At 38.6% G+C, this 14243-nt stretch overlaps 2 protein-coding genes and 1 long non-coding RNA gene across 3 annotated transcripts; 2 read left to right on the top strand and 1 right to left on the bottom strand.

The window, feature by feature from the left end:
- The first annotated feature begins 912 nt into the window (after nucleotides 1-912).
- LOC122354490 (GATA-binding factor 2-like) lies at nucleotides 913-4293 on the top strand. The gene is made up of 5 exons (XM_043252685.1): nucleotides 913-1146; nucleotides 1728-2216; nucleotides 2300-2445; nucleotides 3509-3634; nucleotides 3722-4293. Exons 1-5 carry the CDS (start codon nucleotides 939-941, stop codon nucleotides 4004-4006), a joined length of 1254 nt encoding a protein of 417 aa, XP_043108620.1. The 5' UTR covers nucleotides 913-938; the 3' UTR covers nucleotides 4007-4293.
- A 2396-nt stretch (nucleotides 4294-6689) lies between these two features.
- On the bottom strand, nucleotides 6690-12221 carry LOC122354390 (activity-dependent neuroprotector homeobox protein-like). The gene is made up of 4 exons (XM_043252544.1): nucleotides 11866-12221; nucleotides 10039-10151; nucleotides 9844-9933; nucleotides 6690-9745 (listed from the first exon to the last, which is right to left on the bottom strand). Exons 2-4 carry the CDS (start codon nucleotides 10144-10146, stop codon nucleotides 7043-7045), a joined length of 2901 nt encoding a protein of 966 aa, XP_043108479.1. The 5' UTR covers nucleotides 10147-10151; nucleotides 11866-12221; the 3' UTR covers nucleotides 6690-7042.
- Nucleotides 12222-12248: 27 nt separating this feature from the next.
- Nucleotides 12249-12744, top strand: LOC122354391. The gene is made up of 3 exons (XR_006252103.1): nucleotides 12249-12323; nucleotides 12428-12523; nucleotides 12644-12744. It is a non-coding gene; the product is annotated as an uncharacterized LOC122354391 (long non-coding RNA).
- The last annotated feature ends 1499 nt before the right edge of the window (nucleotides 12745-14243 follow it).

Raw genomic sequence — 14243 nt, 5'->3', positions numbered from 1 at the left:
TATGAATAATTAGTTACTGCCTGTTTAATAGGTTTAATATTATATGAATTTCCAAATTAACTTATAACAATAGAGCATTTTATCAGACCTATATGTAAATATCAGCGCCTTCACTATTTTTTGCACTTTGATTCACAATTAGTTTATTTATTGTTAAAAAATGTTTTGTCTGATAATGCATGATAGTTATCAGGCGAATATGATGCTATTCATAATCACTCAACTAGATAGATTGTTTTTCTGTTCAGCAAGCGATGCCATGATTGACTGAGCGAAATGACAAGAACATATGTTACAACACTACCAGTTCTCTCTTTCTTTAAAGCTTTAGAAAAATTGCTGGATTTTGATATTTTTAAATGTTATTTTAAAAAAAAAAAGTAAGATGCTTCTATAATGAAAACAAATTTTAAAGACTACTCTATATAATCAATACTGATATTCCTCAACAGTTATTTTGTTTTTCAGAGTCAATACCATGGTCTTTCTGTTAATCTTTTAATAGTCAATTCCCCTAAGGGAGTAAATGTTGTTGCGAGCTAATGCTAACTGTTATGAATGCCTTTGAGAAATTCAGACATGCTGATGTATTTTTAGGGCTGACTTTTTGCCACAGTCAAATGAGGACATTTTAAAGGGAAGTGTGAAGACCGCACTGTATAGAAATACCTTATTAAAGTATACTGACCAAGGGGGTCTACAATACCTGTTAAGCTATCTGTTAGCATTCCCATCCATCTCGCTCAGCTGTAAAGACTGAGAAAAATGTTTGTATATTTCTGAATGTATTAATATATTATAATAATATTGTCTGTCAACATTAATTATACAGTCATCGTTAAAAAAAATAACAAAATAAATGCATTTTTAAACTCATTTATAATTCTTCCTATATTGGTAAGCAAGTCTGAATTTGAATCATTTTTCGTACATGAAAGATGGAGAACTCATCCGAGCAGTCCCGCTGGGTGTCCCCCAGCCTGATCAGTCCAGACCAGTTGGCAAACTACACCACAGAGCCTGGTTTACTGCCACCCGGTGAAGATGATGAGCCTTTCTACTCCAGCTCTGAGACTGACTTACTGCCATCGTATTATTCCACTAGTGGACAGAGCCGAGCCTCGTCGTCTTACAGACACAGTCCAGGTGAGATTCTTACTGCTGCATTTAAAGGTTTGTGAAATGTGCAGTTTCTGCACTACTACCATTGCAATCAAATGGTATTGTAAATATAATAGAAGATCAGGAGGAGACATGGAACTACTGTTTTGCTGGTTTCCTTCCACTATTCACTCTCAAAATATATAGGTTTCCAAAAGGGTTTTTTGCAGTAATGCCATAAATGAGACATTTTAGTTTCCCCAAACGATCTTTCAATGAACAGGTGAACAATTTTAATCTACAGAACATGAAAAGGCTCCATGGAAATGGAAGATTCTTTATGGAACCACTAATGCCAGTAAAGAACCTTCATTTATAAAAATGTAATGGGTAGTAAAAAGAAGAATCTGTCATCATTTACTTTTGTTTTAAATTTGTAGGACCTTCTGTGTCTCAATTATTATTTTTGTCCATATTTTGAAAGCCAGTGAGGTCCAGTGTTGTTTCACCTCATGGAAAAAAACTGTTAAAAACATCTTTCAAAACTATCAGTGTTTAATGTAAGAGTCAAAACTGTGCTCTATTTCAGTCAAAATAAGTCAATTTTTTTATTTCCATTGAAATAGTTCGCCAAATCTACTCCTCTCCATCAATTCTGGGAAACATCCAGTGGCTGGACAACTCTGCGGGTCACTCTCTAAACTCTTCCTACAACCCCACATCCACTGTTTGGGCAAGTAGCCCGTTCACAAAGACGCCTCTCCATCCTCACACCTCCACATCTATCTACCCGAACAGCACTACCCCTTCTTTCACCTCCCCCAAAGAGGGCTTCCCTTCCCCGAGTCGTGATGGGAAGGAAAGTCCCAGGCTCCAGGAAGTCCTGAAAGCTGAGCGCCTGAGTCCCATGGGTGGAGGTGGAAGTAGCTTTCTCAATCTGAGCTCAGCTCCGGGTGGTGTGTATGGACCTTCTTCACACATGCTGGGTCCATACGGCTCATACATGACCACGTCACAGGACTATAGTTCAGCGCTCTATTCTAGCGCGGGACCCTGGATGAGCCCTTCATCGTTCTCACCCAAACTTCGCAACAAGATGAGACTTTCGCCACCGGGTATGTAAATCTACACTGTAGCTGACTGAAGAAAGTTCAAATCATGAATGATTCAGCATAATAATTACTTTTGAATTTGACAGAGGCACGTGAATGCGTAAATTGTGGTGCCACTGCCACCCCTCTGTGGCGTCGAGATGGAACAGGCCACTACCTCTGTAATGCTTGTGGACTGTACCATAAGATGAATGGCCAGAACAGACCTCTCATCAGACCAAAAAAGAGACTGGTACGTGAAAAAAAGTTCATTTCCTAATATTTTTACATCTTGTACTTGCATTTAGCAGATTAGAGCTGGGCGATAATATAGTTTACATTTTGCAATGATGCTCTATAAGCAATCAAGTAGTTGAGATTTGCTGTACAGTATATATGGTTATATTGGAATATACTGTACACTTATATATGCTTTATATAAAGAGTTTGGCAGATAATATATACAAAATTTGCTATATAGTTTAAATAGCTTGACATGAGTCTACTGTATGTAGACATACTGTACATCAAACTTTGATAAAACCATTCCTTCCACAAAAAAAGAGTCCTATATCTCGAATTTGGTATATACTACATATTTATTTATGTGAGTGCACTGTATGTAAGCAGAAAAGTAGGCTATTTAATATAGATAACTGGGTGATAGTTGTTTATAATGATGTAAAAAAAAAAAATCACATAGCCGAGATTTAATATAAGTGACCCTGAGTAGCTGGGGTATATTCATAGCAATAGCCAAAAATACATTGTACAGGAACATTAAGTAAGGATCATGTTTCATGAAGATATTTGATCAATATCCTACAGTAAATATATTAAAAAGTAATTTGTGATTGCTATATACGTTACTAAGAGCTTCATTTGCTTCGATTTTCCAAATATTATCCTATCCTAACAAACCATAGATATGTGCAAAGTTGACACTGCTTTTGTGGTCCAGGGTTACCTATAGTATGTGCTGCTTTATTAGATATATTAGTAACATTATATTTTAAGGTCTCTTAACTAGCATGCATTTTACTACAATATTAGCCATTTATTAGTAGTAATTAAACACATTAATGCCTAATTCTACATTACCTTAATCTACATAATTGATCCTACCAAATAACTACTAAGTAACTACTACTTTCTAATTAATAAGCAGCAAATTAGGAATTTATTGAGGAAACAGCTGTACTTAATAGTGAATATGTGTTCCCTATAAGTGTTCCAGATATACTTATAGTAGTTGTGCAATTCACTATTGATTCTGAATTATTAATGTTATTATCAATAAACTTTGCTTCTGTCAGATTGTCAGCAAACGCGCTGGAACGCAGTGCGCCAACTGTCACACGAGCACCACGACACTATGGAGACGCAACGCTAGCGGCGAGCCTGTGTGCAACGCCTGCGGCCTCTATTTTAAACTCCACAACGTAAGTGCGCTCACTCACACTACATTCATCAGAGGAAAAAAAACGAGGAACTGCCAAACCTAAAATCTCTGCAATGTCTTTTTGCAGGTCAACAGGCCTTTAACTATGAAGAAGGATGGAATACAGACAAGGAATCGCAAGGTGTCTAACAGAAACAAGAAGGGCAAAAAGAGCGCAGCATCAGAGGTTTACCCTGACATGTCTCACATCGCACCTCCCGATGAGCATGTAGGACCCTACTCTCTGAACCCAGGACCCCTCCTGTCCTACAGTCACACGCCTCACCTACTGCCCCCTTCAACTTTGCACTCCTCTCCAAATTTGCCCTACCCCCACCACCCAAACTCCGGCATGGTGCCCACATTAGTGTGAAGGAAACATCTATTGGACCATAATGAGGCATGTACAATACGCTGGCCCCAACTTTCTTGCATAAATACATTGAATCTTATTTTTAAGTAAAAAGAAAATACATTAAAGCTGCTCGATAACAGTCGCAGTCTACCAGCTTGTCAGCTCGTCACGTAGTTTGAATAGTGGAACAGTAAAACTGTCAGCTATAGTTTGATGACAAATGTAAATACTCTTTTATGGCTTATTGTATGTGCTATAATCACACTATGAATGTCTTGTAATTAAATGAGGTTTTGAGGTTGAAAGAGGTTTTGAGGTTTTACTTTAATTTATTATTAATTCATCATCACATTAAAAAATAATACAAAATATGTATTCATTAAATATTGTACATCTAATATGATAATATACCATACTTATTAATGCTATAGAAGTGTTTTTGTCTGTTTTTGTGTTTTACTATCAAAGGTGAACATTTTCAATGTGGTGATGGTATTTAAATATTGCAAACTGTTTTAGACCTTGTGGTTTGGAGCTTGCTATTTGGACTTCCATAACATTCCAGCCAAGCAATAATAGTGTCATTGTCCATTCATCCACTCCGCAGAGGCTTTAACAATTGATCTGCTTTTGGAGCATGAACATGCAAATAAAACACTTTCCATAAAGCTGGCGGAGGGCGACAAAGCATTTAACCAAGGTTCCACTTGTGCCAGGTCCTAAAATTAGCTCACATGGAAAAACTGTTATATCTGTGTACATAACGCAAAATAATTGCACCTGCACTGAAATTCTCACAGAGAATATTAGAATCAAGATAAGCTGATAAACAATTGGCCTGTGTCCAGATACATTTTTTATTTTTTTTCTGTAGGTATGCACTTGTTTAGTAGGAATACATTCCTGGACATCACAATGACCTTTGATCTGTGTGTTCAGGTAATCTACACATAAAAAAAAGGAATTTACTCAGTTGTTAGCTTTTAGCGTTTACATTAAAAACCTCCCATTTACACTAAAGCAAGGTGTTACAGTTCAGTTTAGAGTGCTGCGAAAGTGATACCTTATCACGCTCACAACATTCTCAACACTGACCCTCCTCCACAGCATCACCAGAGATCACATGTACTGTCTTTTAACCACCTTGAATGGGATCAGCATCCGAATAATGACTGCAAATGTTTAAAACATCTCTGCAATTGAAATAAATGTTTATTTATCGTTACCTTGGGGGTGCATCTTAAAAAAAACTGTAAGAAAACTACAAACATAACTCAAGCACCTGCAGTTTGTGTTCCTCAGCAAGGACCTAAATAAACTAGTATAATTCATGAAGCAATTTCAGAAATAAATAATTATTTGCATAGTTGTGTATACTGTGGGCAAATCATTGCATGACTGATCATTAGTCATGTGCAAGTGTGAAGAGTTCACTTCTGACGAGGAACCATGAACATCTGTGGATGCCACCTAATCCTGACCCTTCGCTGACTCATTACTCAGAAACTTCCAGAAAAGTCAAGTTCGCAAAGGCTTGAGCAAACCGCCAAACAAATATAAAAATTCTTTCTTCATTCACTCACCCTCAAGTAGTTCCAAATCTGTATTAATTTCTTTGTTCTGCCAAACACAAAGGAAGATATTTTTAAAAAGGTTGTAACTAGGCTGTTTTGGTCAAGAAATTCATACAGGTTTGGAAATACCCGAGTGAGTAAGTGATGAATTTTTAATGATGAAGTCTACTCGTAGATACATGTTTTTAAAATCTCTCTCATCACAGACATTTGCACAAATATGAAGGGTTTAATAAATAAAAACAAATGAACATGGTGGATATGGTCCGTCCATACAATGTTGAACTTGCAAACTCTCTTGAGTGGCAGGTGGGTATCTGTTTTTTTCTATTTTGTCCTCACCGAGTTTATCTGCTGGGACGGCCAGCCATGTATTGGGGAAATGGTGACAAATGACTGAAAGAGATTAGCAACCACAGGACCAGTCGAGCAAATTCAAAACGACATCCGTTAGTTTGTGTCTCAGTCTCTCCTCTCACTCTAATACTTTAAAATACAAACCCATAGGTTACATGTCCACTACCAAATCTTATCAAAATTCCATTGAATCAGTGCACGTAGCACATTTTCAGACTCCCAGACATCCATTCAATTAAAGATCTTAAGCAACAGTACTCATGAATGCAAGATTCTGGGTAATACTTCTCAAAATTATTGCAAACTAAATGTCTGTACTAAGACCACATTTTTTATTTTTTTTAATTGTAAAGCATTTGTCAGGCTAACATGACTATAAACGTTTTTAGACTTAAAAAGATAGCTTGAAACTGCCATAAAATTGTTGTATATGGTAGTCAACATTTAAAGGTGATATAAAAGGTTCATTAAACGCATTTTGATATTACGACAACTTTGATGAATGGTACAGTAGTCAGCAAAACCTATGAACAGCGTTGATCTTACAGACAGTGACCTCTATGGGTAGTATGGTGTTAGTACAATAGTCAAGATGCTAATTGAACGCAACCAAATGCTCTGAAGCTCAAATAAATATTCCAGCACCTGCTTTACATTGCACTAAAATAGTGGCCTGTGTGTTATATTATTTATAATATGTAAAAGTATAATAACTGAATTCAGACTTTCTCTACAAGAAAGAAAAACCAAAATACACAACATGCAAGCACTTGATTGTGAATTACACTGCCTTTTTATTTAACCAGGGAAAAAAAACAATAGACCTATCAATTTTGTTACAATTCCAACAAGTGTATGATTAAATACAGAGAACAGTATACAAAAAAAGAAGAAAAACTCACCAAGGACTATGGATCGGTTGGAAAAAAAATATACAGTATATTAGTTCTTCTGCTTTTTGACAAGCAGAACTGTTTGAGAGTAAACAGTACTTTCTGTAAAACTGTAACTTCTCAGACTCAGTTCATAACATAACGTTCAATGTCAGCCAAATGTGAGGTAAAAGCTCTGACCTACAAATCTGGGCATGGATAGACAGAAAGGGAACTATCACCGAATGTCATCATCTACCAAGTAACCCAACTTTCTTCCCCTTCACTTCGAATCGTCCTGCTGGTCTGTAGTGGCTCTCTTCAGAAGACATGCTGCCTGACCAGGTTGCCTCCTCAGGACTGGAACCCGACACAGAGCCATCTAGACTTTTTGGCCCAACTCTGGGAGAACTTCTGCTTCTCCTGACATCTTTTTCGCAACGGAAGCTCTCTCGCAGCAATGTCCCTTTTGCATGGGACTGACCTACCAAAGGCCTTAACGCCGTAGTTGGTTGATGGAGATTTTTATTAGGCATAACTTCTGGCTCTGAATCACTGTCAGAGTCAATGGCAATAGGTTCTGAGGATGATCCAGGGCATGGCTTGAAGGCACAGTTGCTTTGACTACTTTGTCCAGTGTTTAATGGCTGCATTTTCCCCTTGAAATCTGGAGAGAAACCAACAGGAGACTTCAGCCTAAATTTTGAGGTCCTTGAGAATCCACTTTTTTCTTCGTCATTGACTTCGAACAGCCAGTTTGCGTCAAAGCTCATGTCATGCTTGAGCTGGCTTACTGCCCGCATGTTAAAGCCAAGTAACACAACAGGTTTGCGGGTGACAAAGTCCCGGTCACATGAGCGGCGATGGTTGGCAAAATGGCCGGAAACATCAGACTTCCACAACCAAAGGCTTGCGGCTAGCTTCTCAATCTCCCGTTGGGAAGGGTAAGGATGCCGATTAAAATACGCTGTAAGGAAACCTTTACGTGCTTCGTAGGACTCGTCACCATGACCTTTCGGATCCAACGCCAACACAACCGGCTCCTCCGGCTTCTCAACAAAGGCTGAGGGGTAATACCTAGACTGGTCTACCATCTTCCTTCTCTTGGGGTCAGATGCATCTGGGGTAACTAACTCACGTTTGAGAGACCCAACTCCAGGTGAGCGCAGTCCAGGCATAATAGGCTTGGTGCCTTTAGGAGTCTGACAAACACCTCGGCAGTGTACCAAATGGAGCGTGATGGTGGAAGCAGTCATGTTGCTAGTGTACACTCCTAGGCAGTGGATGCACTTGTAGGTTAGTTTTTTCTCTACAGGGTGCAATGTTTGTAGTACTTGATGACGATCCCGTAAATGATGGGCAAGGGCATCCGAGATGGGTCCTTTAAGAATAGTGAAGCACAGTGGGCAGAGTGTTTTCCCAACTTCTTTCTTTTGTAACACAGAAGACTGGGACATGTTTCGGACCACAGAATCAGTTTGCGCATCTGTCTGCTTTACAGCCAACTTTGCAGGCTTGGGCATGGCGCTGTTCTGCGGTGGTTGATTGGCAGCTGAAGAGGCTTCAGGGGTCTCTTTCATGTTGTAGGTGGTTACAATAAGCTGAACATTTTTGGGACTTCCTTGCTGAAGAGTGAGATCGAATGTTAAAGGAGAACCAGTCGGCGGATCCCCTGGTTCGTTGGAGTGTGCCAGACGCTTGTGTGCTACAATTTTCTCAACTTCATGAAACGTGGAATGACATTGTGGGCATGACAGCCCATGCACTAGCATATGGTTCAACAAAGAGTCGCTGGGTAGGTAACGGTTACAGTACAGACACTTGCTAGTAAAGTTGTGAATCTTCATGATGTATTTAGCCATTGCCCTCACCTTCTCCGCCTGATGCTCCTTTTCAAAGTGAGCACTATATGCGCTTTCAGGGAAAAGTTCATTGCAAATGGTGCAAATCTTCCACTTTTGTGTTTGTGAGGTGTTCAAAGCATTGGCTGAAGCTTTCTTGGCCTGCAATGACGTCAGTGTGGCAGTAGCAGCATGCACAGATGAAGAGAGAGGTAGGCTCTTCAATGAGGGTGAGAAAGAGGCTGACTGAGCATTAAGATGAGTAGCACCATGGACTCCAAAGCCCCCCAGGTGTTTTCCCGTATGTGACTGGGAGACCGCACCAGACACAAAAGCTTTATCAGGTAGTGTAACGCGAACTGGGTGACCAGGGACAGAATTGCCTGCAAGAGTTTGCTTGAAATGGTTGCCAACAGGTAAGCCCACCATTTTGGGCATACTGAAGCGATTTATTTGAGGTGTTTGGGGACGCACACCTGGAGTGATTGAAATGCCCCTTTGGATTACGTTCGCCTGGGGCCTCGGCACTATGACATTGGTGTGCCCAATCATGGCGGTGACTTGATGGCCAATGCGCTCATGGAACTCAATGACGTGCTGGACCAGTGCTTCATAAGAACGAGGTGTGAAGTGGCAGCTCTTGCAGTGAATCCCATGACTGTTACCAGGGGCCTCCACACTGTTTTCTTGCTTCTCTGAGTTTCTTCCCAGGTAAGGTGTAGTCACATGCTGGAAGTGTTCCCTGTAAATGTGCCTGCGCACCACATTGTACAGTCTGTCTCGATAGGTGCACTTCTTGCAGTAGTACACTGGGAGCTCCTTTCGATCAGGCAACATAGGCTTGTCTAATCGCATACCGCTGTCCCTAACCCCTATTGGAGCTCTGTTGGGGCCAGCGACACCCTGACGCACCATATTGTGAGGCATATGGAAGAGCCTGACATGAGTTTCCAGTGTCCTTTTGTTCCCACTGTATGTGCAATAGGAGCAATTAAGAAGGATTCGGCTCTCAAAGTCTTCTCTGTGAACATTGCGGAAGTGGTTTTTGTAGGCAGAGAAATACTTGGAGGCAAATGGGCAATCTGAACAGCAAAACTGCTTTGTTCTGTAGTCCTGCAACATTTGAACAACAAAGCAATATTACAAAATGGTTATGCAATGCAAAAAGTTTTCTTTGAGGACTTTTGTTGTAATGGCTGTGGGTAAAATACCTGCGACTTTGTCCAGGATGGATCCCACATACAAATGTCAAGGTGAAATTGATTCATGTATGAATCACTGGGGCTAAAATCTTTGTAGTCCTACAGGAAATGGACAGGAAATAACATTATTGAAGCAAATCACATACATTAACACAGCAGATGTTTAATATGAAAAAAAAACAATGACAGTTCAAAAATAATCACCTCGACATGTTCTTTGCAGTAGTCAAGGCCAATGTCACCTAGCAGTTTTTTGACTTTTTTCCTGGCCTTCCTTAGCCGAGTGAGGTTATTCACTGGAAGTTGAAACATGTCTTCTACACAAAAAATAATAAAAAAACAAAAAAAGGTTCACTCAACAATTACTAATTATGTTGTGCAGACCAATATATGCATTTATATTCAGTATAGATGCAGGACTATGCAACAGCAGTTTTCAGTTATTAATGTTATAGTAGAAATGCTCCATCTGTAATCAGACACAATTAACTTAATGAAAATTAACCATAATGGCAAGTGTTCAAAAATAGTGGTGTTACAGGTATTAGAAAAATTAAGTATTATTCTGCTTATGATCTCAACATGACAATGCCTCATGGGAGTGCACACCACATTAAACAATTTTAAAGGAACAGTTCTCACAAAAAATGTCAATTATATAATCAATTACTCACCTTCATGTCACTTCAAACCCTTTTGGTTAATATTTGAAACACTAATAGAAGTATTTTAATTCAGTCTTGTATATAAGATAGTATATTAAGGAAACATTGATGCTTCAAAAAGGTCTTTAATAGCTTGTAAGCGTAACAGATTTAGACTTGTCATCAATGCACATACATAGAGCACATGATATATGGTAAATGCAACCAATATTTGCTTCAAGTATGAAAAGCAATGAGGTGTGTTCTTGTCATTTTTGCATTTTGCAAACTGAGGTTTGTTCTGCAATGTCCAGCAAGTATGGTTGACCTTTTGTTTATCATCTTTAATATACTCTATGTATGTGCCTTTTAAACTTCAATACTTTCAATGGAGGAATTGGAATCTCTCAGTTCCATGATATTTTAACATATTATGTTTTTGGAATAACATTAAAGTAAAAGATTACGGTTTTCATTTTTGGATGAACTAACCACTAACTTGTTATAAACAATACAACTTCTTCATAACTTCACATAACTATTGAATGCGCAAAACACAAATATTAATTAAGATGTGCATTAAAAACAAATGGAAATGATAATTTACAGCTATAAATATGCATGTATTGCCAAAACAATATAAACCTGCTCCAAAAAAAACCCCTGCCGGTATCAAATCAACAGTTTAAAGGAGACTCCTTTTCTGCAAGTACCTGTCAAGTTCACTTATCCTTTCTGCATTTAATCGATGTCACTGGTGCACTCATATACTGTATTGTAAACAACAAAATAATCTAAATGTAATGTGCATTTATTATAAAAGTGGTCCTGCAAAGCCTTCAGAAGACTTAACTTTTAACATCCTCATCCTTTGACAAAGTTAAGCTGATAACAATCAGTTATGGAAAAATGAACCACACTAGACATGCAGCACTATAGGGTCAATGGGTGTGATAGATTTTGCACAATGTAAACAAACCACTCTTATATAAAGCTGACTTCTGGAACACAATGCATGCATACAGCAACTGCAGTCCTGCAAATGGGAATGTTGCTCCTATAAATGCAACTCCACTAGACAATACAGGCCACAGCAGGCCTTTTTGATAGGCTCAGCAGAAAAATACCCAATTTATGTTGACAGGCTACGCTGGCGTTGACCTGACCGCATGTACGAACTGTCCAATGAGAGCTAAGTGCTTCTAACGTACAATTTCATTTAAGAACGAACTTAGTTTAGCGATAACAAAACAATTGTTACTCCATGCACATATATGCAGTTAGCGCGTTAGCCTAGCCACGCTGGATGTTTGATGTGAACACTGAACTCCACACAAAAGCAGCTATGCCAAAGAAAGAAAAGCAGACGTTTATACTGACACATTACCTGCTTTACTTCACGGTCTCGCATGGAATTCCCTTCAAGCGCTTTGCTTTCAGACTAAATGAAGAGTTAGGGTGAGAGGACAGAGACAGATTGTGGTTTATTCGGCAGATGCTGCAGTCCTTCGCGCCGCTGCCGCCGCCGGTGGATTTCGGCAACTCATCCTGAGAATCCGCACCATGTGTCATCAACTGGATTAACACGGGCTACTGGACAGTTTCTGTCGACCTCATGAACTTGTTCTTTAATTTACGATTTGGACAGACTGCTGTGTCAATTCAGTACAAACACGGGGCAGAGAACAGACTTTTTTTTCTTTGAGACTGTTCCGTTCCACATACCAGCCAAGCCTGTTCAAAATGGCCGACGGTTGCAAGCGGAAATGACATATATTTGTGTAAAGTTCAAAAGGGGCCACACTGATGTCTGGGGAAGATTCATCACAGCCACACAAGTACAAAGTAAGTTTAAGTTGTCGATTCGTGAATGAAGTGCAGCTTATGTTCTTGCATTAGTTTTGTTCGTTTTGGTTTACACATAAATTGAGATTATGAAATTGTTTTAGTGATTAAGATCCGGTCCCGTGCCGATGGTAGTGTTAAGTGACAAGTACTATGCTGTCGTATGTATGCCAGTCCAAAATTAACATAAATGAATGAGGGTGAGTTTATCATTTAAAAAATGCTGTATTAACTATCCAAACCAGTATAAATGTATTTGTTCTGCTAAACAGAGCAGTTCTGGGGCACCATTGACTTCCATTATATTTTTTTTCCTACAGTGGAAGTCAATAGTGAATCAAAATGGCCTGGTTACAAACTTTGTTCAAAATATCTTCATTTGTGTTTGGCACAACAAAGAAATTCATACAGATTTGAACTACTCAAGGGTAAGTAAATGATGACAGAATTTTAATTTGGGGGTAAACTATCTCTTTATCCTAACAGGACTGGGTGTTTTGAAGCAGTATTTTAAATTAATGAATTGAATTCAGACTCTTGAAATAAATTCAAAACCGCAGCTGGAATTTCTTGTGCCAGTTTAGCAATGAACAGTTTAGTATGAATCTGTCTCAGCATGTCATACTGAAAAAGCTGTCTGCTGTTACAAAGTCTCTCACCAGGACAAAAAAAAACAAACAAAAAGGCTAGGCTAACGTTTGCTGAGGAGCAAGTTGTGTGGAGAAAGAAGAACTGATCCAAAGTTCACTTTAGTGATGAGAACAAGTTTAATATATTTTGGTCACATGGGAAACATTATGTCCACTTTACAAATTCAAGATTAAAGGCACCAAAATGACACAAGTCAGTGAACAAAGGTTCTGTGTAAATGCTGCTCGGTGTGAAATCACAAAATCACTCATTACAGAACCGGCTTTACTGACAAAATGTGCATTACATATTGACTGTGTTGTGCATGGTACATGGTATGAGAAAAATGAGATATGATATTGAGAAAAAATATTACACATCCTTCACCTACTATGCTATATAGTCATGTGAACAATTTAGGGTGCCCTTTTGAATTCCATCCATGGTTTTCTGACTCAGGAGATAATAAAAAATGATGTTATCCTTGGAAAGTCATAAAATTAAAAAATATCACCACACGTCATTATTTGATTAACAAAAAGTTAGGAGGACACCCTATGATTTAATTGCCTGTAGATCCACTTTTTAGCAGTAATAATTTGAACTAATCATTTTCTGTATGATTTCCTCAGTCTCTCACATCATTCTGGATGAATTTTGGCCTGCTCTTCTTTACAACATTGCTCCGGTTTATTGTAATTTGATGGCATTTGTTTATGAACAACTCTCACCACACAATTTCAGTCAGAATGTTTAGCTTGTCTCGTTTTTTTCTAACTGTACTGTCATAAATTTTAGCTTTTCATGTTTCATTTTAACGTTAACTGAGGTCTGTAGAGTCTGCTGTGAAGTTCTTGGGTTGTCTGGCATTTCTCTAAGTGTTACATGGTCTGATCTTGGAACAAATTTGCTGGGATGCACACTAATTGGGAGGATGGGTGTCTGTTTTTAATGTTTTCCACTTAATAAGCTTTCTCACTGCAGAATGGTGGACTAGTTCCAGACTAAAGGCAGCAACAATTGCTTCTCTAAGATCATTCCTCCTTGTCATTGTAACATTTGTTTTTATATAGGTATTCACACTTGCTGATGATCAGTTAAGGTATTTGATGAGGATGTCCTAATTTTGTTACCCATAGCTTTTCCTTTTTGGCTTTACTTTGTTAAACAATGACACGGTGCAATATGTCATGTTGTTCAAAGGTTTTATTTTCTACATTTTAAGACCTGGAAATAACCTGTTATTTTTTTATATGTCCTGATAAAGAAAACCATGGTATTCAATTGGGT

The sequence above is a fragment of the Puntigrus tetrazona genome, chromosome 11 (assembly GCF_018831695.1).
Source record: "Puntigrus tetrazona isolate hp1 chromosome 11, ASM1883169v1, whole genome shotgun sequence".
Lineage (NCBI taxonomy): Eukaryota > Metazoa > Chordata > Actinopteri > Cypriniformes > Cyprinidae > Puntigrus > Puntigrus tetrazona.
This window is presented reverse-complemented; position numbering and strand designations above follow the sequence as displayed.

Bases quoted from the DNA above. Each gene is read 5' to 3' on its own strand.
- LOC122354490 (XM_043252685.1), top strand. From the start codon at position 939: ATGGAGAACTCATCCGAGCAGTCCCGCTGGGTGTCCCCCAGCCTGATC. The intron at 2,217-2,299 runs GTATGTAAATCT...TGAATTTGACAG, and splicing joins GATGAGACTTTCGCCACCGG to AGGCACGTGAATGCGTAAAT. The intron at 3,635-3,721 runs GTAAGTGCGCTC...GTCTTTTTGCAG, and splicing joins TCTATTTTAAACTCCACAAC to GTCAACAGGCCTTTAACTAT.
- LOC122354390 (XM_043252544.1), bottom strand. From the start codon at position 10,146: ATGTTTCAACTTCCAGTGAATAACCTCACTCGGCTAAGGAAGGCCAGG. The intron at 9,934-10,038 runs GTGATTATTTTT...CATTTCCTGTAG, and splicing joins ACTGCAAAGAACATGTCGAG to GACTACAAAGATTTTAGCCC. The intron at 9,746-9,843 runs GTATTTTACCCA...CAAATGTTGCAG, and splicing joins CATCCTGGACAAAGTCGCAG to GACTACAGAACAAAGCAGTT.